The sequence below is a fragment of the Ictidomys tridecemlineatus genome, chromosome 5 (genome assembly GCF_052094955.1).
Source record: "Ictidomys tridecemlineatus isolate mIctTri1 chromosome 5, mIctTri1.hap1, whole genome shotgun sequence".
Classification (NCBI taxonomy): domain Eukaryota; kingdom Metazoa; phylum Chordata; class Mammalia; order Rodentia; family Sciuridae; genus Ictidomys; species Ictidomys tridecemlineatus.
In genome coordinates this window covers 178,430,575-178,455,871 of record NC_135481.1, presented here as the reverse complement: position 1 = coordinate 178,455,871, position 25,297 = coordinate 178,430,575, and the positions used below count along the sequence as shown (strand labels likewise).

At 38.3% G+C, this 25,297-nt stretch overlaps 1 protein-coding gene and 1 pseudogene across 2 annotated transcripts in view; both read left to right on the top strand.

The window, feature by feature from the left end:
• Trpc4ap (transient receptor potential cation channel subfamily C member 4 associated protein) overlaps window positions 1–25,297 on the top strand; it is a 78,990-nt gene that overhangs the window by 36,931 nt on the left and 16,762 nt on the right. The window contains exons 7-9 of one of the 2 annotated variants that reach the window (XM_005329899.4): window positions 3,207–3,414; window positions 9,023–9,208; window positions 23,944–24,110. In XM_005329899.4, coding sequence (XP_005329956.1) covers window positions 3,207–3,414; window positions 9,023–9,208; window positions 23,944–24,110 — 561 coding nt within the window. The remainder of the gene's footprint in view (window positions 1–3,206; window positions 3,415–9,022; window positions 9,209–23,943; window positions 24,111–25,297) is intronic. The other variant, XM_005329900.4, reaches the window with a different exon arrangement.
• Window positions 9,218–24,027, top strand: LOC110598616 (ELMO domain-containing protein 3 pseudogene; annotated as a pseudogene).

The window sequence follows — 25,297 nt, the reverse complement described above, 5'->3', positions numbered from 1 at the left end:
GCCCTAGAAAAACTTATGTTACTTATGTGCACCAAGTAACATATGAGAACATTTGTAGCATCATTATTTCAAAACAGAACCTAAAAGAAAGTCAGTGATCCATGTCTCTTTATACAATGGAATATTATAAAGTATTATAAGTGAATGAACAGTTGCTATAGGCAACAATATAACTGAGTAATGGAAATGATTGATAGAAGCAAGTGGTAGAAGACTATAAATAATTGATTTTTATAAAGCTCAAAAATAAAAGCAAGGGGTTGGGGTTGTGCCTCAGTGGTAAAGTGCTTGCCTAGCACATGTGAGGCACTGGGTTTGATCCTCAGCACCACAAAAATAAATGAATAAATGAACAAATAAATAAATAAATAAAGGTGTTGTGTCCATCTACAACTAATATAATAATAAAACATCTGACGTAAGCAGAGAGATATAACAGGAAAGGCATATAGAGTATGCCTTTTTTAAATTTCAGAACATATTGTCTGTATCAAATATTAAATAAAAATTGTAAAAAGAAGTAGGGCTTGGGACTGATATAACAGTGTTAGAGGAACTAAAGAGCTGAAAGCCATAGTTTCCAATAATAAGACTAGCTAACATTTGTGTTTAATGACTGGAGAAAGGAGACAAAGGTGGAAGCAGCTGCTTTCAGTGCTCCCTCCACAGCAGATTCCTCTCCTCCTCTATCTCCAGAAATAGAGGGCAGTGGGATTCATGAAAACATTCAGTAATCATTAGCGTGTTTACTGATTTCCTTCACTGCTGTGTCTTATGCATTAGAGCTCTAGGAAAAGGTAAAATATGCCCTTCCCTCAAGGTAATGTCACAATTATTTGGGAAATAGATGCAGAAACAAATAATTACAAGTCTGTGTTATGTGCAGTGCTAGAGAAATTCCTGATCTAGTGGGAGTTTAGTAAATCAATAGGATGAAGGATAGTAGGTATTGCCTGAGGAATACAAGACCCATTTAAAACAAGGAAAGCTCACATAGTATAAACATTTGCAGATTTTTTTTTTTTTTTTTTTGTCAGTACTAGGGGTTGAATGCAGTGACACTCTACCACTGAGCGGCCCTTTTTAAAAAAAAAAAATTTTTGTTGTGAGAAAGGATCTGAACTAAATTGCCCAGACTGGCTTTGCACTTGTGATCCTCCTGCCTCAGCCACCCAAGTAGTTGGGATTTAGCCTGGCAGGTTTTTTTTTTTTTTTTTTTTTTTTTTTAACATTTACAGTTTAAGAAAGAAAAAAAGAAAAATAATTTAACTAAATATGAAGCATTTTTAAAAATTCAGTACTCATAATAAAAACTAGTATTTTAGTCAACTTTTTGTTAGTATAATGATATACTGGACACAGACTACTTATGAAGAAAAAGAGGCTTATTTAGTTCATAGTTATGGAAATTGAAAGTCCAGAGAGCGTTGCACAGGGTCTGTGGCAAGGGCTGCCCCTAAGCGAATCGCCTTAGGGCACAATTAGCAATGTATGAGGATGTGCAAGGGAGCAAGAAGATTATATTTTGAGGTAGGAAACAGAGACTGGTTGAGACCTTTTATAACAACCCTTTCCCAAGAACTACCAAAGAGTCCCAGGAGAAATACCTTCTGAAGGCACACTCCCAGTGTCATGAGGACCTCCTAATAGTCCCCACTTCTTAAAGGTTCTACCACCTTCTAATAGGACCATCCTGGAGATCAAGTTCTCAGTATATAAACCTTTGGTGAGGCACAAATCATAATCAAACTGCAGCAACTGTGGCTGGAGTTGAGGCTCAGTGGTAGAGTACTTGCCTAACACATGTGAAGCACTGGGTTCTATTCTCAGCACCACATAAAAATAAATAAAGTAAAGGTATTTTGCCCATCTACAACTAAAAACAAAAGCAAAACTACAGCAGCTAGAGGTAGTAGGCTATCTATTAAAACTTATAAGTAAACATTAATCTTGTAACTTTGAAAATATTTCTATTAAAGTCAAGAAAAAAAATGCAAATAACTGCTTTTTTGTGCTCTATGTAAATGGATATATATACATGTACAGAAGGAATACCTGTAGGAATGTTCATTGTAACTTCGTATCATAGTGAAAAGTTGTACTTACCTAAATATATGAAAAGGAGAACATTTAAATTGTGGAATAAAGTGAAGAAAAATAGTTGAATCAAAGCTATTGGGATCAGAGTAGATAAACTCAGTGTTGAGTCAAAAGTAAGGTATAGTATTATAATCACACTGTGCATGGAGGTCAGTAGCATATAGTTTAATGAAAATATTTATAAGACTAAAAGTGTGGGGCTGGGATTGTCGCTCAGTGGTAGAGCGCTTGCCTAGCACATGGCAAGGCCCTGAGTTCGATTCTCAGCACCACATAAAAATAAATAAGTAAATAAAGATATTGTATCCAACTACAACTAAAAAATAAATATTAAAAAAGAAGAAAAGTGTGCTCTGGGAATAACAAACACAAAGTTCAAAGCAATTGTTACTGGGGCTACAGGTATAGCTTAGTGGTAGAGCACTTGCCTAGCATGTGTAAGGCCCTGGGTTCAATTCCTAGTTTAAAAAAAAAGAAAGGAAAAAAAATAATTTGAAATGTTATTTCTTAAAAAGGAAAAAATCTAAGCCAGGTATTGTGGCTCACGTACAGATCCCAGATACTCAGGAGGCTAAGGAAGGAGGATCACAAGTTTGAGATCAGCCTTGGCAACTTAGTGAGACCCTGTCTCAAAAATAAAAATAAATAAAAGGGACTGTGGATATAGCTCAGTGGTGGAATGCTTGCTTAGCATGCATGAGGCCCTGGGTACAATCCCTAGTTTAAAAAAAAAAAAATTTATAGCAAAAGTAGTGATTTATGATTTATATAATAGGACTGGCAGGACTGGTTTGTTTTTGTTTGTTTTTTATTTTTAAATAAGCAAAAATGCTTCATAAGAGCAGAAGTGGAGAATAGGAATTGTGGTACTCAAAAGGATAAATTTAACCCTTGGACCAATCCTAGGAGGTTGGTTTGTCTCATTTTATAGACACCAAGGAAAGATGAGAGATACATAATTTACTTAACTTGCACAACTGCAAATTGTAGACTGGAATTTGACTGAGTTGTCACATTATTGAGTCCCATTTTGGAGGGAATGCACGGGGCACATAACAATAATCTGGCACTGAGCATGGGAATTGTTTTATTTGTATCTTCTATAGGAAATGATCCGACTAGATGAAGTTCCCAACCTGAGTTCATTAGTATCCAATTTTGATCAGCAACAGCTTGCTAATTTCTGCCGGATTCTGGCTGTCACCATTTCAGAGATGGATACAGGGAATGATGACAAGCACACACTTCTTGCCAAAAATGCTCAGCACAAGAAGAGTTTGAGCTTGGGGCCTTCTGCAGCTGAAATCAACCAAGGTAAAGTCTCCAACTTCTCAGAATTTTGAGATTGTAGCTTTGAGACCTTACCTAACTCATCTAGCTCTTTTAGTATCTCTAGAGATTGATGTGTGAGGGCTGTGATAATCCACTTAAAGTATGGAAATTTACACTTGTCTGTGTTTACCTCAAAAAAACCCCACTGTTTATCAAAATTACAAATATTTATACCTTTTGACCTACTAAGCCTCTTCTAAACCTTTATCTTATAGATGTATTCAAAGTTATTCATCACAATGTTGTAATAACATGTTGTAATAACAAAAGTCTTGCCCAGTGCTGTGGCACTGGCCTGTAATTCCATCAGCTCAGGAAGCTGAGGCAGGAGGATCATGAGTTAAAAGCCAGCCTCAGCAATTTAGCGAGACCCTGTCTCTGAATAAAATATAAAAAAGGGCTGAGGATGTGGCTCAGTGGTTAGTGTCCCTGGGTTCAATCCCTAGTACCAAAACAATTAAAAATCTAGAAACAACCCAAAGGTTCATCAGTAAGAGACTACTTAATTTATGTAATATTTATATAATAGAAAATTGTATAGCTTTTAAAAAGTGAAGATCTCTGTACTAGCATAGAAAAATCTCTAAGATGTATTAATGATAAGGAAAATGCTTAACAGTATGTATAATATAATACTTTTGTATTAGACAGGGAGGGAGACTAAGGCTACATATTTATTTGCTTACATATGGTATACATAAAGAAACTAAAAGGATACATAAGAAACCTGAAGTGGTTCCCTGCTAGGAAGTGTCTGATAATGGTGGACAGTGTCAGCATTGGCAATGGGACTTAGTATATACTTATATATGTTTGATTTGGAACTATGTGGGTATGCTAATTATTATTTTTTTTAATAAACCACTATTCTAACCAATATACCCCACAAATTTCTTTTTAGTAGCAAAATAACTCTATTCTATTGATAATGTATTATTCTGGTCTAAGAAGGTTTTGGGGAAACTGGGTGTATATCTGGCTGTAAAATATAGATGATATATTTTTTAACTGTCTTTACAGTTCCTTTGAAAGCATTATGTTAAATGAAATAAGTCAACTCATAAAGTCAAGGGTTGTATGTTTTCTCTCATGTGGAAGCTAAAGAGAAAAATAAAAAATACGTGTTGGGGAGGGGGTATCTCATAAAAATAGTGGAGACCAGTATAATAGATGAAGGGAACCAGAGGGGAGGGAAGAGGAGAGAGAAAGAGGAGATACTGTCATATTGTGTACCTGTATAAATATGTACCAACAAATTCCACTATTTTGGATAATTATAATATACTAATTGTTTTAAATATTTTTTTAGTTGTTCATGGACCTTTATTTTATTCATTTATTTAAATGTGGTGCTGAGAATAGAACCCAGTGCCTCACACATGTGAGGCGAGTGCTTTACCCCTGAGCCACAACCCCAACCCTAATGTACTAATTTTTTTTTAATATTTATTTTTTAGTTGTAGTTGGACACAATACCATTATTGTTTATGTGGTGCTGAACTCAGGACCTTGAATGTGCTAGGAGAGCGCTCTATTACCTGAGCCACAATTCCAGACCCCTAATGTACTAATTTTTTAAAAAACTTAGCTCTTTGACTGTTAGCAGCTAGAAATTCAGACATCAAATTGTTGATAAACATATCGCTTCATAGCATACCCTAATGTTAACATCCCCTCCCAAAAAAGCAAAGGTACAATAATAAAAATGCACCAGAAAACTCTGACCACCCCAAGGTAGCCCTGTGATACTTTGAATACAATACTTTGTTTCTGCATTCCAGGGCTAGCTTTGCAGAGTTGGTAAGTACTAAACAGAAGCCTTCCTTTATAATATTGAATGTGCCCTCTGTTAACTCTCTTAAGGCCCAGATTGTCATAACTGTGCTTTGTGGATTATTAAGGAATAAATTTTACATGTTTCAGTTATGTCATGTAAAAAACATGAGTGTGTGGACTCTGCAGACCCCAGATTAGTGTTTCCCTACAGGTTTGCTTTGCCTCCTGTATCTATACAGATGAGGCCTCCCTTGTCTGTTAAGTGTTTCTTTCTTTTCTTTCTTTCATACAACTTTTGGAGAATTCTCATCTTAATAGGTTGTAAAATAATACTTTCAAAAATGTAAATTTTATTATGACTGAATTATACCTTAAAACTCATATAAACACACTTACATAGACATTGCTCCTGCTCTCTGGCAAATACTGAGGTAACTGCTTTAGCTAGAAATGATGAGAAAGACCTCAGTGTTGTATAACTTTTAAACTGAACTTCAGTTTTAAATAAACTTCAGTATTAAATACTTTTAAATGCAGGATAGGTGTATTAGCTGTGGCTACCATAATGAGATATTATAGATTGAGGGGCTTAAATAAGTTTATTTTCTCCTAGTTCTGGATACTAGAAGTCCTAGATCAAGTGCTGTCAAGATTGGTTTCTGGCGAGGCTTTTTTTCTATGGAGGTGGCTTGCAGATAACCATCTTCTCTTTGTATTCTCTCATCTTCTTGTGGCTACAGGAGAAAGAGAAATCAATCTCTCTCTCTCTCTCTCTCTCTCTCTCTCTCTCTCTCTCTCTCTCTCTCTCTCTCTCTCTCTCTGTCTCTCTGTCTCTCCCCCCCCCCCCCCGGGCAGATCACATTTGAAGGGATGTATTTAGTATGCAAGAATGGGAAAATTTGGTGTTCTGAACAAAGAAACTTACAATTATTATATTGGAGCAAAGAGATATAAGAAAAATCCAGTGAGGTACAGATTTTCATATACAACCCAAACTCTTTTTTGTTTATTTTGTTTTTTTTTTTAATCCAAACAGTACAAAAGGAACAGCAGATGTATAGTATAAAATTTGTCTTCTTCCTAAGTAGTTTATGACCAGTCTCCCTCCAGAGATCTCTATATGAGCCAATCATGGGGTTGAGGAGGGAGGGAAAGAGATTGATTCTTTTTTGGGAGGGGTGCGGGGGACCAGGGATTGAACTTAGGGGCACTTGGCCACTGAGCCACATGCGCAGCCCTATTTTGTATTTTATTTAGAGACAATGTCTCACTGAGTTGCATTTGCTGAGGCTGGCTTTGAACTTGCTACCATCCTGTCACAGCCTCCCAAGCCACTGAGATTACATATGTGTGCCACTGCGCCCAGCGAGATTGACTCTTGTTTGTACATATGGTAGTATAAAATGTGCACCATTCTCTCTGTTTTGATTTTATCTTGCAAAACACTCCATATGTATAAAATTATGTGATTCCTTCTTTTATATATTTGCCTATATATATTTAGTTATAGTGGACACAATACCTTCATTTCATTTATTTATTTTTATGTGGTTCTGAGGATCAAACTCAGTGCCTCACACATGCTAGGCAAGTGCTCTACCACTGAGCCACAACCCCAGCCCCTAATATTTTTTTGTTATGGGAATCTTCACATAGATAAAAAGTAGAGAAATACTGTAATGATCCCCATTTACCCATTTCCCAACTTCAGTGATTATCAACTGATGGCCTGTCTTATCTTTAGTCCCATCACTACTTTGTGGGGTTTTTGGTTTTGGTGCTGGTATTGAACTCAGGGCCTCATGTATGCTCAACACATGTTCTACCACTGAGCTACACACCCAGCCCTTTTGGATTAATGTGAAACAAATCCCCGACATCATGTAATTTCACTTGCATGTATTTCAGTGTTTCTATAAGACAGTGTTTTTAGACATGGTCATGCTGTGTTGCCCAGGCTGGTCTAGTTTACTAATTTTTGGTTATGTGATACATTTACATGGTTCATAAAAATCTAAATATAGATTGAAAGACAGGTGTTCACTTTAAAGTTTCTCATTAACTCTTATTCCCAATGACCTCTAATTCCCTCTGTTCAGTTTGATGGACTTTTGGGCTATTTCCTGAGGCTATTTCTTATGGCATCTATTGCTGTTAATTTCTTTTCTCTCCTTCCTGGGAGATTTAATGCATATATAAATAAATATTTAAAGGGGCTGAGTTATAGCTCAGTGGTAGAGTGCTTGCCTAGCATGGGCAAGGCATTGGGTTTGATCCTCACCACCACATTAAAAAAATAAATAAAGTTATTAAAAATATGAAAATAAATAAATATAGACATTAGCCTCATTTTCAAGAAGTTAAATGATGGTACCAGGATTTGAACCCAGTATTCCTGCCATTAAAGTTTATTGTTCCTATACTGATCAGAATTTCTATCTTATGTGAGTGAAATGGAATTGGAAAAACAAAGGAGATGAAATTATTGTTTCTTTTTTTTATCCTTAAAAAGAATGCATGTTTCTTGGTTGGTTGGGGTTCTAATCCTGTCGTGATTACTACTAGAAGTATGAGATGTGATCTTTGAGATCTTGAGGAAAAAAGGTCTTTACTCAGGAGTAGCAGTTATTAAGTTTTAAATGAGTGGTGTGTGCTTACAATTGTCACATTAGTTTTAAATTTTAAGTCTGAGATTTTTAAATGTTCTTGAACCTTAGAAAACAAGATTGCATATAAACTGGTCACTAATATCAAAACATCTTGTATGTAAATATTCCATGTGATACAAATCTATTATCTTTGAAAATTCATCACTGTGTTGTCTGTATTCTTTTATTCCTTTTTATTCTATTTAATAGTATTCGAGCTGGTTGTCCTTTGTCTATCTCTATCCCACTAAATAAAACAATCCTTCAATTTCCTATAAAAAAAGAAGAGAATGCTTGTCTTCTTTCTTCCTACTGGTAAATGTTTGTTACAGGAAAGTCAGAAATTACATATATGTAGCTGTGTGTATGTGTGTGTTGGGGGGGTGCATACTGGAGATTGAATCTGCAGCCTCATAAATGCTAAGGCAAGTGCTCTAGACCACTGAACTACATCTCCAGCTCAAGAGAACTAATTTTTAAAATTTGTTCTTTTTTATTTTTTAAAATATATATATATATATATATATATATATATATATTTAATTGTAGTTGGTCACAATACATTTATTTTAATTAATTGCTTTTTCGTGGTGCTGAGGATCGAACCCAGGGCCTCACACATGCTAGGCAAATGCTCTACTGCTGAGCCACAACTCCAGCCCCCAAATTTGTTCTTTTTAGATGTGTATGACAGTAGAGTATATTTTGACATTTATACATGGACCAATGTAATTTGTTTTAAATATTTGTTTTAGATGTTGATGGATCTTTTTTATAATTCTTTTTTTTAATTTTAAATTTGTTTATTCCAATTTGTTATAAATGACAGCAGAATGCATTTCAATTCATAGTACACATATAGAGCACAAGTTTTCATGTCTCTGAATGTATACAGAGTCACACCATTTGTGTCTTCATACATGTACTTAGGGTAATGATGTTCATCTCATTCCACTATCTTTCCTACCCCCATGCCACCTCACTTCCCCTCCCTCCCCTTTGCCCTAACTAAAGTTCTTCTATTCCTCCCATGCCTTCCCCACCATCCCCATTATGGATCAGCAATCACAATAAGAATCATTAGTATTATGAAAATTGTTGAGTGCTTTAGAGCCCATTTTGCCAGTGTTTGTTTTGAAATCATTTCTTCATTCTCTCCCTGTCAGCGGCCCTTCTCAGCATCCCTGGCTTTGTCGAGCGGCTCTGCAAACTAGCAACTAGAAAGGTGTCAGAATCAACAGGTACAGCCAGCTTCCTTCAGGAGTTGGAGGAGTGGTACACATGGCTAGACAATGCTTTGGTGCTGGATGCCCTGATGCGAGTAGCCAATGAGGAGTCTGAGCACAATCAAGGTACTTGAGTGGGTCCCCTGTGTGGTGAGCTATTTTTCATGGTGGGGGGGGGTGCTGGAGCCTTCTTAACCACCTTTCCAAGAAGGATTTGAGATTTGCTAAAAGTACAATTCTCCTTAAGGTGTCCTAGACCATGACTGTTAAGACTCTTGATAGCTGGTTACAGCAGCCTTATTGAACTCCTCAGAGTAACTCTGCAATGAGAAGGGCCTTCTTGCAGAACCTGAGGTGGCTATGTTTAGGGATTAATGGAGGCCAATAACCAGAGCATTCTTAGGAACTCAAGGAATCATTCTTGTCTGATGTTCATGCTACATGTTTCTTCGTCTTCTTTTTTTGCTCTGTCCTGCCTTTTTCTGGTTCCCTTGGTGGGACTAGGTAGCCTAATGTGGGTATATAGACTCCTAGTCTAAGCCCCATCTTCCTGGTAAAGGACTCTGGCCAATCTTGGGTCAGATGCTTATATCTGAAGCATTTGACTCTGGTCAACAGGATGGAATCAGAGTGTAGGAAGAATCCTTGAGGATTCTTAACTTCCAAACAAGGAATATGGTACCTTCCTGGAATGCAGGCTGCCAACTTTTCATATCCCCTCCAACTCCCAAATTGAAGGAGCTGAGTTCTTTGGGAGTATGGTTTAACCAGCTCTTAGTAAACTCATAGTGTGGAAGCTCTACCCATGTTCTTCAGGCCAAGAATACTATGGTTTCAATTGCTCTTGCCCCAGCTCACTTATTTCCAAAGATTTCCCATCAGGAGAGATGGAAGTGGAGAAAGCTAGAGGCCAAGAGGTTTTGCCTAAGGGAAGAGGCACTTGGTAAGAACAGAAACTCAGGAGATTTATACCTAAGGGTAATAATTTCAAAAACTATGGAGATTTTAGTACTAAGCAAATAAAAGGAGGTTGGTTGTTCTTAATTAAGAGCAACAAACTAAACAGTAAACCAGCTAGTTCACCATAAAAGCAAGGGAAGAGATCTCTAAGAACTCTCCTAAGGTCAGAACTAATTTCATCCTCAAAAACTATCCCTGCTTGGGGCTGGGGTTGTAGCTCAGTTGTGGAGTACTTGCCTTGCACTTGTGAAGCACTGGTTCGATCCTCAGCACCATATAAAAATAAATAAAATAAAGGTCTTATATCCCTCTACAACTAAAAAAATTCTTGGGAACAAAACAAATCTATCCCTGCTTGAATTCAACCAAATCAGACTTCAGAGCAATTTATGCCCCTGGGCATTATCAAAAATAGTATTCAGCCAGCACTTTGTGGAGCCTAACTTCTGGGTGTGATACCAGAACAGGCAGAAAGCTTAACAGAGATTGGAGAAAGAGCCAGTCAGAGAGAACCATCCCAGGGAGACTGTATGCATGCCCTGTCTGAAGTATAACAGTAAAGTCTTCACTAGTCTATTGGAGAAATGGACTTTACTGAAACAGTCTGGCCCTAAAGGGGAACCATCTCCAGAGTGCGGGGCACCAATTGCCAGGTTTCTCTTTGAGACTAAAAGGCTCAGGGGTTACTCCAGTTGAACTGGGCTAACTGGGCTGCGCAAAAATAACCACACAAGAGACACAAATACCTTTTTCTTTGGGGTCACTGTGATGGCTCCTCTGACCTTAAGGGTTCACAGGAAGAGAGAGAGAGAGAGAGCACACATGGGCCGACCCCTTTTATTGAGGAGAAGCTATTCAAATGAGGTAAGGGGTCAGGTTTCAGGGGGCTGACATCTAGATAGGCCACACCCAAGGGCACAGTAAGAGAAGAGGACACACACAAGGCACTTCCATGGATCATTCTATCCTAAGCAGGGCAAGGGGTTATATTACAGCGGAACAGGTAAGCGTAGCTCGACCCATGGGGCTGTAGCAAGACATGCCCGGGCACGAAGACAATCAGTCGAACTCTAGAAGAGCAGGGCAGTCTAGCAGCATGGGTGCCTGACACCACATCACCCAGCAGAGGAGTTAACTCAGTTACGTGCGAGGTTGATCTCCCACACTACAATATATTACCTATATGTTAGTTTTTAATAAAAATTATGATAATACAAAGAAACAGGAAAATGTAACCCATATACAACCAAAAGTAAGCAATGGAGATTACCTGTGAAGGCCCAGATAAGAGATTTAACAGGGACTACAAAGCAGCCATTAGAAATACGATCTAAGAGGCTGGGGTTGTGGCTCAATGATAGTGCGCTCGCCTCGTACATGTGAGACCCTGGGTTCAATCCTCAGCACCACATAAAAATAAAAAAATAAATAAACAAGTGAAATCAAGGTGTTGTGTCCAACTACAACTAAAAAAAGAAAAAGAAATATGATCTAAGGGCTATGGCTATGGCTCAGTGGTGGAGCGCTTGCTTAGCATGTGTGAGGCACTTGGTTCAATCCTTAGTACCACGTAAATAAATAAATAAATTAAATAAAGGTATTGCGTTCATCTGCAATTAAAAAGAATTAGAATTGTAATGCAAAAAATAATAAGAGAGCTCATGTATAATGGCATAATTTGGTGTGAACATACTTTATATACAGAGTTACAAAAAATTATGGGTGAATGGATATTATTATTGTAATACATTCCACTATTGTCATGAATGTAAGAAATAAAAAAATCAATTATATTTCTATATACTAGTTATGAACATTGACATCGATATTAAAAATATAATACTAAAAAAAGAGAATTAAAAAGAAAAAAAGAAATATGGTCTAAAAAGTAAAGGAAACTCTTTGTAGAAGTAAAAAAAAGTGCCTGGCATGGTGGCACATATGTGTAATCCCAGTGGCTTGGGAGGCTGAGGCAGGAAGATCACAAGTTCAAAGCTAGCCTTAGCAACTTAGCTGGATCTTAAGCAACTCAGCGAGACCCTGTCTCTAAAATAAAATTTAAAAAGAGCTGGGGATGTGGGTCAGTGGTTAAGCACCCCTGAGTTCACTCCCCAGTACAAAAAAAAAAAAAAAGCTTTGATGATGATGTTTCATTAATTAGATAACAATAGAATGGAAATATAAAAAAAAGTCACATGGACATACTCAAGTTGAATAGTAAAATAAATGAGTGAAAAATTTATTAGAAGAACTCAGCAGTAGATTTGAACTGGCAAAAGAGAATCAAAAACTTGAGGGGCTGGGGCTGTAGCTCAGTGGTAGAGTGCTTGCCTTGTAATTGTGAGGCACTGGATTTGATCTTTAGCACCACATAAAAATAATAAAGATATTGTATTCATCTACAACTAAAAAAAATTAAACAAAAACTTGGGCTGGGTTTGTGGCTCAGTGGTAGAGCGCTTGCTGCACATGTGTGAGGCACTGGCTTTGCTTCTCAGCACTGCATATAAATAAGTGAACAAAATAAAGGTCCATCAACAACTTAAAAAAAAAACTTGAAAAATAGATTAAGATCCAGTATTCTGAATAACAGTGAATAAACAATTAAGAGGGGCTGGGGTTGTAGCTCAGTGGTAGAGCACTTGCCTAGCATGTGTGAGGCACTGGGTTTGATTCTTAGCACCTTGTATAAATAAATGAATAAAATAAAGAAATGTCCATCAACATCTAAAAAAATATTTTTTTAAAAAATTAAGAAATATGAACAGAGCCTCAGAATATTGTGAGATGGTGTTAAGTACACCAAGATGTGCATAGGAGAAGTAGCAGAAGGATCAGGAAAATAAATTTCAAAAGGTAAAAACAACCCAAATTTAATGAAAAACATTAATGTGCACATTCACGAAGTTTAAAGAAGTCCAAGTAGAATTAACTCACCCAGTAAGGTCTACACCCAGACACATAATAAAAATGGTTAAAGACAAAGAAAATCTTAAGAGTTGCAAGAGAAAAATGGTTTGTTGTGCCCAAGAGTATTCAATAGGATTTAATAACTGACTCTTCATTAGGAATAGTGGATACCAGACATAGTGATACCCAAAGTGCTTGCTGAAAGAGAAAAACTTTCAATCAAGAATTGTCTTTCTTGCAAAACTATCCTTCAAAAATGAATAGACATTCCTATGTGATGGTCATCATTATACAAAGTACATGTATGAAGACTTGAATTGGGTGTTAACATACCTTCTATACAAACAGAGATATGAAAAATTGTGGTAAATATGTGTATTAAGAATAAAAAAAAAGTACATATATAATGGCATAACTTGACATGAACATACTTTATATGCAGAGATACGAAAAATTGCGCTCTATGTGTAATAAGGATTGTAATGCATTCCACTGTTGTCGTGTATTTAAAAAAAATGAAATCAATTTAAAAAATTAAAGAAAAAAATGAATAGACATTCCTAGATAAACAAAAACAGAAACTCCTTATTATCAGACAAATATGCGGAAATTAAGTAATACCATCTTATGAGAAATACCAAAGGAACTTCTTTATGTTGAAAGCAGGTGACTTCATACAGTTCTTCAAATGTACACACACATGCATGTGCACGAATACGCACAAAGAGCTCCAGTAAAGGTAATTTTATTATTTTAAATGACAGTATAAATTTGTATTTCATTTCTTAGCTAATTTAAAAAGCAGTTATATAAAATTATGTTTATAATTATATATGACAACTGTGCAAAGAAAGTGGATGGGATGAAAGTTGTATTGGAGAAAGAATGCTAGATGATAACTTGACTCTAGGGGTATTGGTGAAAGGAATCAAAATGGTTAATAATAAGGTTAATGTAAATTCTGCATATATTTATATAGTTTTCTTTTCTCAGTTTCTTTAACAGACATAAAATTATATAAAACAGTTACAACAATGTATAACAACTATTGTTGGGTTTTTGACATGTGTAGACATAATATGCAAAACAACACAAAAAGTTGGGAAGAGACTAAAGCTATATAGGAGCTCTGGAATTTAATATAATTCTGAAAAAGAAGTTTGTTAATATAAATATGGTAAGCCCTAGAGCTAATTGCTAAGATAGTAGCTTAAAACATACAATGGGTAAATCATTAAAGGAATTCTATTATACTGAAGAATATTTACTTAATCCAAATAGAGCACTAAAGGAGAAAGAGAAGCTGGGTGTGATTGGCACATGCCTGTAAATCTCAGCTACTCAGGATGCTGAGGAAGTAGGAGGTTCACAAGTTCAAAGCCAGCCTGGCAAACTAGGAAGACTTTGTCTCAGAATTTAAAAGTCGGGGTGGGGCTGATGATGTAGCTCAGTGAGAGAGTGCTTTCCTAGAATGCCCAAGGACCTAGGTTCAAACTCCTCTCTCCCACTCCATAGTGCTAAGAAAAGAGAAAGAATGCAAAAGAAATAGAAGAACAAGAAACTCACACAATATATAGAAAGGAAAAAGTGAAATGCAGAAATGTGAAAGGATTGATTGAAATGACAAATTTTAATATTGGATTAAACTAAAAATATCCAATTATATCAAGTGTTCAGGAGAGACACTGGATTAAAAGATAAAAATAGATTTAAAGTAAAAGATTGAAAAGACGTTTCATGTGTATGAGCATACATAAGAAAATTGGAGTGGCTATACTAAAAGAGACTTTAAAACAAAAACTGTTGTTAGAGGCAAAGGGAGACATTTTGTAAAAAATAAAAGGTGACTCCATTAAGAAGATATAACAGTTATAAACGTGTGTGTCTAATAACAGCCAAAATATATATTAAGCAAAAACAAATAGATTTAAAGGAAGAAATAGACAGTTAAACTATAATAATTGGAGACCTTAATATACCACTTTTAGTAATTTACAAACAATCAATAGGGAAATGGAAGACTTGAGCAACACTATAAACCATCTAGAACTAACAGGTATAGGAAACCGCACCTAACAACTGCAGAATACACATTCTTCTTAAGTACACATGGAACATTTTTCAGGATAGACCATATATGCTGCTATTTCTTAAAAAAGTCTTATCAATTTTAAAAGGATTAAAATTGTGTGAGATGTGTCTTCTAATCACAGTGGGATAAATTTATTTATTTGTTTGTTTGTTTATTTATTTATTTTTGGCAGCCTGGGGATTTAACCTGGGACACTATACCACTGAGCTATATCCCAGCCCCCATACCCTCCTTTTTTCAGTACTGGGGATTGAAGTCAGGGACACTCAACCACTGAGCCACATTTTGTATTTTATTTAGAAACAGGTCTCACTGAGTTGCTTAGCACCTTGCTATTGCTGAGGCTGACTGGGGATTGAAGCAGGGACACTCAACCACTGAGCCACATTTTGTATTTTATTTAGAAACAGGTCTCACTGAGTTGCTTACCACCTTGCTATTGCTGAGGCTGGTTGTGAACTCTCGATCCTCTTATCTCAGCCTCCCCAGTTGCTGGGATTACAGGCATGCACTACTGCATGCGGCTATACCCAGCCCTTTTTATTTTTTATTTTGAGACAGAATCTCACTTAGTTGTCGAGGCTGACCTTGAACTTGGGTTCCTCCTCCTTTAACCTCCTGAGTTGCTGAGATTATAGGCATATGCTGCTGTACCCAGTTTATAGTGGGGTAAATTTAGAAATTAATGGCAAGAAGAAAAATTTGGGAAATACACAAATATGTGGAAATTAAACAGAATATTTTTAAGTAATCAGTAAGTTAAATGAAGGGAATTAGAAAATATTTTGAGACAAATGAAAATGAAGACACAGTATACCAAACTTCAGGATACAGCTGAAGCATTGTTAAAGGAAAATTTATACGGTAAATGGCTACATTTATTAAAAATCTTAATGACCTAAACTTTTACCTTAAGTTTTTGAAAAATGAGTAAGCCAGTCCCAAAGCAGGCAGGTGAAAGGAAATGGTAGGATTAGAATGGGAAAATGGTGAAATAGAGAATAAGAAAATCAACAGAGAAATCCAGAAAACTGGGCTGGAACTATAGCTCAGTGGCAAAGTGCTTGCCTAGCATGTGTGAGGCACTGGGTTCTATCCTTATTAGTACCATATAAAAATAAACAAATAAAATAGAAGCATTCTGTCCATCTACAACTAAAAAAAAAAAAAAAAATTAAATCCAGAAAACTAAAGTTGGTTGTTTGAAATGATCAACAAAACTGACATACTTTTAGCTACACTGACAAAAATAGAGAAGGTTTAAATTACTAAAATCAGGAATGAAAGTTATATTTCTGTAAACATTGCAAGTAAATTAGGTAACCTAAATGAAATGGACAAATTACAAGAAATACAAACTGTATAACTGACTCAAGAAAAATAGAAAATTCAAATAAACATAAAGAAGTAAAGAGATTGAATTGGCAATGCAAAAAAACAACAACAAAAAAAGGGCCACGTGGCTTCTGCCAAATGAGCAGGTATCACATGATGAATTCTATCAAACGTTTAAAGAAGAATTAACAACAGTATTACAGACTCTTCCACAAAACAAAAGAGGAGGGAGCATTTCTCAGTTTGTTGTTTATGGTTGTTATCCTGACACCAAAACCAGACAAAGACATCAAAAGAAAATTGCAGACCAATATCTTACAGATACGGATACAAAAATCCTCAAAAAATAAAAGATACTAGCAAACCCAATATGGTAACATTCATGAAAGATTTTACACCATGACCAAATGAATTTTTTCAAGATTGGTTCAACATATGAAAATCAATTCATGTAAAACACCATATAGTAACATAAAGAATAAAAACTACTTGGTCATTTAAATAGATGCACAAAGAGTATTTGCATAATCCAACACATATGAAAATCAATTCATGTAATACACCATATAGTAGCATAAAGAATAAAAACTACTTGGTCATTTAAATGGATGCACAAAGAGTATTTGCATAATCTAACACATCTTCATGATTTAAAAATAAAACAAACCACAACAAACTCAGAAGAGAACTTCCTTAACGTGTAAAGGGCATCTACAAAAACAAAAAAAAACCCATAGCTAATATTCTCTCTCATGGCAAAAAACTGAACATTTTCCCCTGCAAAATCATGGTATGATCTTGGACACTTTTTTTCAAATTATACTGGAGGTTCTGGTCAGGGCAGCTGGGGACTAAAAAAAGAAATTAAAGGCCTCCAAATTGGAAGAATGGAGACTCTCTGTTTACAGATGACATGATCTTGTTTGTGGAAAAAACTTAAAGTATTTATTTTTTTAAAACGTTTTTACTAAACTAGTAACTTCAGTGTTCCAGGATGCAAGATTAATTAAAAAAGCAGTTTCACTTAGAATAGCATCAAGAAGAACAAAACATTTCAGAATAAGTTTAACAAAGAAGTACAAAACTATACTCTAAAAATTACAAAATAACATTGAAAGAAATTAAAGAAGACCTAATAAATGAGAAGACATTTCATTTGCTTGGCCCTGCCCAGTACACTCCAGGGCTGCCGCCTTTACCCCCAGTGCTGCCAACAGCTGGCCTAGGAAACAGTACTGTCCTTGAGTGTAGTGCAGGCCTCAGGAACGTCCCATCTCTCTCTGAGCCCCACATCTGCAAAGCACCCCCTTCAGTGGTCTGGGGCCTTGTGATGGGCATCAGTCCCACCTGAGGTCTGACCATCACAGGCCCTTCTCTGGAGGCTGATATCCTCCATGTGAGATGACAGAGTTGGTGCAGGGCCAATTCTGGTGATGGAGCACTTGTTTTGCACCATTGGAAACTCCATATAGCAGTGGCCAGACTGGCCAGTGGCTGCTTCTGTGTGTACCTTGTTAAGCTGAAGTTTCAAAGGCCTCAGGAACTTCTTCATTACTCATAGAAACCAGTTATACCCTGGTGATGGTACAGAAGGGCTGTTTTCTTATTCCTGATCTGAATGACTACCAGAAGAAAGGCATAAGGTAGAGCAATTGGACCTCTGACTCTCCTTGTGTTATCAGATCTCAGACCTCAATAACCCCTTTTAGCCCAAGAACAAAGCTTGCTTGAACAAATGATTTTGAATTGTGAGTGAAAAATCTTGCTCTTTCTGTAATGAGAAAGAATTAAAGATAAACAGTAGTGAGGCAGAGGTGCTCAGAGTCCAAGAGGAATTGGAAACTGTGGATACCATCCAGCCAGACATGGAGCTGGGCCAACTTAGACCAGTCTAGACAGCTTATCTCCTTTGGTGAGGCCCTAAAACATCTCCAGACTCTGGACCTGTCCTCCTTCAAGAAGAGAATTCAGCCAACTATTGAAAGGATTGGGCTTGTCGCCTCTAGCTCCATCTCTTCAGGTCTCCAAGGCTCTACTGGGGCCTTTGGAAAGAAAGGGACTTGGTCCTGACCATTGCTCAGTGTGCCTGTCAGGACTACCACAGGGCAAATGCTGCATAGGTGGTCAGAACAGAATACTGTGCCCCCTCAGCTGAGACCAGACCAGGGCTCTTTACCCTGGTGGCAGGCAAGAGTGGGAGCTGAAAGCAGGGTCTTGAGAATCTAGTCCTCCCCCAAGGGACAGGCTAGCAGAGAGTATGGGTGACCTGAACAGCCATGACCCAGTGCATCACATCCACCAGACCATCTACAAGAAGCAAACAGACTCCAAGCTCGACTGTGCCCTCCACAAAGACTGCTGGGAGGACCTGGGCTTTCAGGGAGCAAATACAGCCACAGACCTTAGAGAAGAAGGCTTCCTTGCCTTTCTTCATCTGCTATAGCTGGTGATGGGTGCAGAGACCTTGCTGATGGCCCAGATTTCCCCTCCGTCTTGTCACCATTTCCAAAAGTTCTCTTTCAGTTTGTTGTCCATGAATCTCATCCAGACATTGAGAGAAGAATCTCTCTCCAGGGAGTGTAATCAGCAAAAGGTCATTGCCAAGGTGAATAGCTTCTACACTGCCACTTTCCTCTATCTCAGACTCAGGCTTTGTCCTTAAGAACTTAGAAGCATTGGCCAAGAAGAATCCACAATGGCTGCTCAAGACCCTGGAGATCTACCTGGCCTAGGTGTCAAAGGGATAGGCCTCCTTGTTGACGCAGAAGTGTTCTGGGTCATAAGCCCTTTGCTTCATGGATCTCACCTTCACAGGTGTGAGTGACCTGCAGGACTGATCTGAGCAGCCCCAGAGACTGACTGATAGGAATATTCCTGGGCTGGGCCACCAGGCTTCAGAGGGCATGGGACAAACCACATCTGGAGCCCCCTGGCTGAGCCAAGCACCTTTCTGAGGTGAGATGGCAAGCTTCTGGGCTTGGTTGCAGAAAGCCAAGCACCCTCGCCACTCAGAGTGACTAAATCTGACGTACTCCCTTATAGACCTCTAGAAGAAGGAAAGTTTTATTTGTTCCCAGCTGGGCTTCAGTTCCCAGGTTTGGATTACAGGAATCAGTGGCAGTGAGTGGAGCATGAGGCACAATAGCCCCAGCTGGATGTGCCACACCTCCCCACAGGAGAGGAGATTACCAAATAGAAGCAGCTAGAATTCTGACTCTCTAGCTAGTCTCTGGTTAGAATCTAAAGAAAGACAGCAGTGACTGCAGCCAGCAGGAGGCAGCATAACCCAGAGAAAGCGCACTAACAGGCTTGTCTGGGCCTGTCTCTCCTCCCTATCCCTTATCTCCCCTCCCCTCCTCTCCAGTTTGTGATCTAAACATGTACATTGGGCTGTGTCTCCTGGCTGCTTCCTTCTAACCATTCATGAGCTAGGACTTCCTCCAGGGAAGGCTACATACTTCCCCAGGATAGTATTCTGGCCTGAGTGAGGAAGAAGGAAGTGTCTCACATTCCAGCACTTTCAAAATAAAGGAGTTGCTCTAGGGGGTCATAGTAGGGGGAGTGAAAAGACAAACCCACCGAATGAGGGAGGGAGAACATTTTTGCAAACCAAGTATTGAATAAGGTACTTGAATCTGGAATGTTTAAAGAACACCTTTAGTTCAATAATCAGACAATACATTTCAAAATATAGACAAAGGATCCAAAAAGACATTTCTTCAAAGAAGATACACAGATGGCCATTAAGCCATGAAAAGTTGTTCAGCATCATGAGCCATCAGGGAAATGCAAATCAGTACTATAATGAGATACCTCTTTATACTCCCTAAGATGGTTATCATTGAAAAGACAGATAGTACGTCTTGAGAAGGATATAGAGATATTGAAATGCATAATTCAGTTTATTTTTCTTTCCTTTTCTTTTTTTGTGGGGGAGGGTACTGGAGATTGAACTAAGGGACACTTGAAAACTGAGCCATATCACCAGCCCTATTTTTTTAAGTTGTTGATGGACCTTAATTTTATTCATTTATTTATATGTGGTGCTGAGAATCGAACCCAGTGCCTCACATAGCTAGGCAAGTAACACTGAGTTGGTTAGCTCCTTGCTTTTTGCTGAGGCTGGTGCAATCCTCCTGTCTCAACCTCCCGAGCTGCTTGGATTATGGGTGTGTACCACTGCACTTGCCCTTTTTTGTTTGTTTTTGATTTGTTTTGTTTTTTGAGATGGGGTCTCTAACTGTTATACAGGCTGGCCTTGAACTTGAAATCCTCCTGCCTCAGCCTCATGACTAGCTGGGATTACAGGCAAGCACCACTGTACCCAGCCTTATTTGCTTTTGATGGCCTATAAGGTAGTGCAGACAATTTGGAAACTAGTCTGGCAGTTCCTCAAAAGTTAACATACAGTCACCATATGTCCCAGAAATTCTACTCCTAGCTATATACCAAAGAGAAACAAAGAGATGTTTATACAAAAACATTTTCATGAATGTTCATTATAGCATATTCATAATAGTTAAAATATGGAAACAGCCCAAATTTCTACCAACTGATGAGTAGATATTAAATAAGATGTGAGTTTTTTCATGTAGAATACTATTCATCCAATTGTTTTTAAAAAAGGGAATACTGATACATGCTTAAACATGAATAAGCATTGTAAACATTGTGCCAAGTGAAAGAAGCAGTGATGAAACACATATTATGCGAATTCATTTATATGAACCATCCTATATAGGCAATTCTATAGAGTCAGAAATTGAGTGGTTGTTTAGAGCTCGGGGTTTAGTGGGAAGTATAGAGAGTGACTGTTAATAAGTACAAGTTTTCTTTTTAGGGTATTGAAAATGTTCTAAAATGATTGTGATGATGACTGCACAACTATGAATATCCTAAAAGTCAGTGAATTGTGATTGATTTAATGAGTGAAGTGTATGGTATGTGACTCATAGCTTAAAGCCATTTTTAAAAACTGGTGAGTTAATATGGCCCAGAAAGTGGAGTGCAGTGCAGACATATGGAAAACGATCACTACTTTCATAAGCCTTACAGAGCTGAAGAGATTTGGAGGGAAGGACACGCCTCTTGAACTAGTTTTCTGTTCTTCATCCTTGGAAGTGACCTTGTTGCTACGCTTTAGCTATTGCTTTGGAGATGTTCTTGCAAATATTTCTCCCCACAGAGTTGGTCAGATTATACAAGTCCAGCACCAAAAGTTGGCTGTGTCTTGGGGTAGAATCTGAGCTGGCCATGTCTCTCTCTCCAGAGACACTCATTTCTGAGGGTGCCTGTGTGCCCCACATTGCAACTGCACCTTCCATAGCCATCCTCTCTTGCAGGCCTCCCTAAAGTCCCCTATGCAGGTAGTGTGGATCCTGGGGCTTTCTAGCAAGTCTGCAGCAGAGACAGATTCTGCAGGCTGGTTCCCCAGAGTCTCCACATATCACTGGACCCATATATGGTCTGGGAACTGACCAAGGAGTCCCAACACGGACTTAGTCATTCTGGTTTTTCTCCCAAAGTGCAGGAAAATATATGTGAAAAAATAGAATTTTCTTAATTAGTTTATCTCCAGAAATTTTTTCCTTAGTCTTTACCTACTGCCACTTTAATTGCTATTAAGAGCATGAAAAGAAGAAAACATGGTAATAAGTTATAATTAGATATGAGAAAGAAGTTCTGGTGTGCTGTTGCCCAGTAGGGTAACCATAGATAACAATTATGTGCTATAAAATTGTGCTATATCTCAAAAAGCTAAAGAAAAAGGATTTTGGATGTTTTACCATAAAGAAATGATAAATATTTGAAAAGATAAATGTTTTTAAAGATTTAAGCATTACAAAGCATATACATAGTCAGCACATCACATGGTACCATTAATATGTACAATTTTTATGTATTGTGCTTGTATATGCAGAATTCAGCACATTATAAATGGCTGTTGGTGAACCAGTCTTTGATGCCTTTCAGATATCAAGGGTCACATACATAAATTAAGTTTATAAGAGAGAAAAGAAAACATTAGCATTACTACATGCTTATAAGTTGCTGACTTGTGCTGGCCACTATTCTGAGTTCCTCCAAAATATTAGTTTCTTCTGTCTTTACAACATTATTAGGAGTTATGTACTATTGTCATTATCACTCTTTTACAGATGAATGAGGATGGTTACTGAAGCACATAAAGGTCAACTAAGGCTACCCAGCTAGTGAATGAGTTTCCAGCTCAGCAGTCTGACTTCAGCATCTGTGTTCTTACCCACTGTGTTATGCTGCCTCCCAAGTCATGCTTCATTTGGCAGCTTGTCCTCTTCCAGAGTTATGATTTTATATTGGTGATATAATGTCACTGGGAAAAATTGTTCTGGGTCTGTAGGGTGGAATACATCAGGCTCTTATGTTATGACACCCTACAGAAATCACAGTGTCTCCTAGGTCGGCCTTCTCTGAATGGGCTTGATAACCACTTCTCTGTATGCATAGTTCTGGCCTTTGCAAAAGGCCTCTAGAAAAAATAGGTCCAGTAGGAGCTTGAAGAAACCTTAGCAGTTACTGATTCACCTTTTCACCTTAAAGATGAGGAAACTGAAAGAAAATGATTCTCCTAAGGTCACCCAGCCTCTCCTGACTATGACCATTGCCTTCCTAAAAGGGATCTATCTAATGGTGACTGAGGCTTCCTAAGAATCCATTGCTGGGCTTTTCTTGTGTTCCTCATGGTAACCCTCTTTGTCCACTGTAGTAGTACAGAGCAATCAAAGGCCTAGTGAGGAGGTGATTTGCACAGAGTCACATAGCCAGCAAATTTCATTTCCAGAGCCTTCCATTTTCATTATTTTGCTGTCCTTCTTCCCAAGGGTAAATGCCTTTTTGGAGTGGACAAGACGTTTTGTCAGCTGGTTAGTAGAGTAAATGTGTTGGGTTACCTAAAGCTCAGAGTACAATGCCTTACAGATATCAAGTGTCCCAAACATACTGCTTATCTGCTGCTTTAGTAATGATGAGATTATGTACAATGAAAATCTGCTAGTAGATGATGTTCATCTATATCTGTGCTATCAGTTGTAAAACTCAGTCTGCTTTAGAAAATTGAGCCTTAGAAAACTTTAGTTGGGTTTTTGAAAACTGGGAGAGATCTTCAAAAAGATTCCCTTGGGCTTTCAGCAGTGTGCCTTGTGGAATCTAGGGGGGAAACAAGTAATTAGTTATTTGAAGGGTTCTACACAATTTGCTATCACACATCTGTCTGTCTGTCTGTCTGCTTTCTGCTTGGTGGCAGGGGAAGGAGTACCAGTAGGGAGGGTAGAATGTAGCACTGCATTGACGACATCAGAATGTTTTCACTTTGTTGGTGAAACAGACTAGAACTACAGAGTTGGTTTTTCTAGGTTTCTTGCTCAACTAGCTTCTGGGGATTGAAGGAGTTTGGGGGGCTTTCAAAGTCTGGTGCGGGCCTGGGCCCGGTCTAAAGGCTTTTACCTCGGGTCTGTTCAGAGCATGTTGGAGGACAGAAGTGTTTCCTCAGGAGCCATGACTCACGTTCTCCCTGGGGCTGTGTCAGCCTCCACTGTGTTCCCTCCTCCAGGCGCTTCTGAGGAGAATGGGCTACCTCATACTTCAGCCAGGACCCAGCTGCCCCAGTCGATGAAGATTATGCATGAGATCATGTACAAACTGGAAGTGCTCTATGTCCTCTGCGTGCTGCTGATGGGGCGTCAGCGAAACCAGGTGGGCACCTCCCTAGCATCCCAGAACAGGAGGAGCCAGGGGCAGATGCTGCCTGGCTTGTGGTATGCTGAGTGCCATCAGCCTTCGTTTAGAATGGCACTCACTCTAGCCCAGCAAAGCATAAGGGTTGTTTTCCTTCTCATAAGGAAACCAGGATCATTCTAGAGCTTGGAGTCTTTCCAGGTACCTTGCTGTAGGCAGCATTTCTAGACAGCATTGCACCCAGATCAGAAATGGGCATCTTACCTTAATAATGAGGAGAATAAAGTATAAATAAGTAAAACCCTGTAGGGCTGGGGTGGTGGCTCAGTGGTAGAGTGCTTGCCTAGCGTATTGGAGGCACTGGGTTTGAGCCTCAGCACCACATAAAAATAAGTAAATGAATAAAATAAAGTTTAAAAATTTGTTTAAAAAAAAAAAAGACTGGCCCTGTAGATATGCAGGAAGAGTTGCTGATCTGATACAGGGTCAGGGTAGTGAGGCAGAGCTTAGAGCTGTGTTCACTTATGAAACTTGGGCAAGCACAGGAGATTCCAGACATGCTAGGGTTTCCTTATCCTTGAAGCAGAAGAAAGGAACAAGTTTCTGTAACCTGAAGTGGCAGAGAGAGGGTTCATCAAGTTTCAAAATTGATGAGAACTAGACCTTTTCCACTAACTGTGCCATTCTTCTAGAGAGAAAACCAGACATACGGACGGGGAGGAGAAACTTCTTGGGTTAAGAGGTTAGGCATTCAGTAGACCTCATGCATCTTTCTAAGTCAAACGCTGGATTGTCACTGGATGACAGAAATGCGGCTAACCTCATTTTACAAATGAAGAACAATTTCACATAGGGTGCCCATGGAAAATACTCACTTAAAAAATAACATTTGAAACAGCAGTGTCCTGAGGCAAGTGAGAGCCTGCATGTTGACCTGAGACAGCCGACTAACTAGAGGAGCTGTGCCCCTGAGGTGGGAGTGGGCCTTGTAGGTTGGTGGAACAGAAAAGAGGCCAGGGTGGATGACTGAGTCAGGCAGTGAGAGAGGAGAGCTGAGGGACCATGGGCCAACTTGCATTGGGATGTCATAGGCCATTTAAAAAAGACTTTGGTTTTTACTGTGGGTAAAGTTGTCCCTCTGACTGCTTTGTGAAAGCCTGGGAATCAGCAAGAATGGGAGTGGGGAGATCCCTTAGGAACCTTTG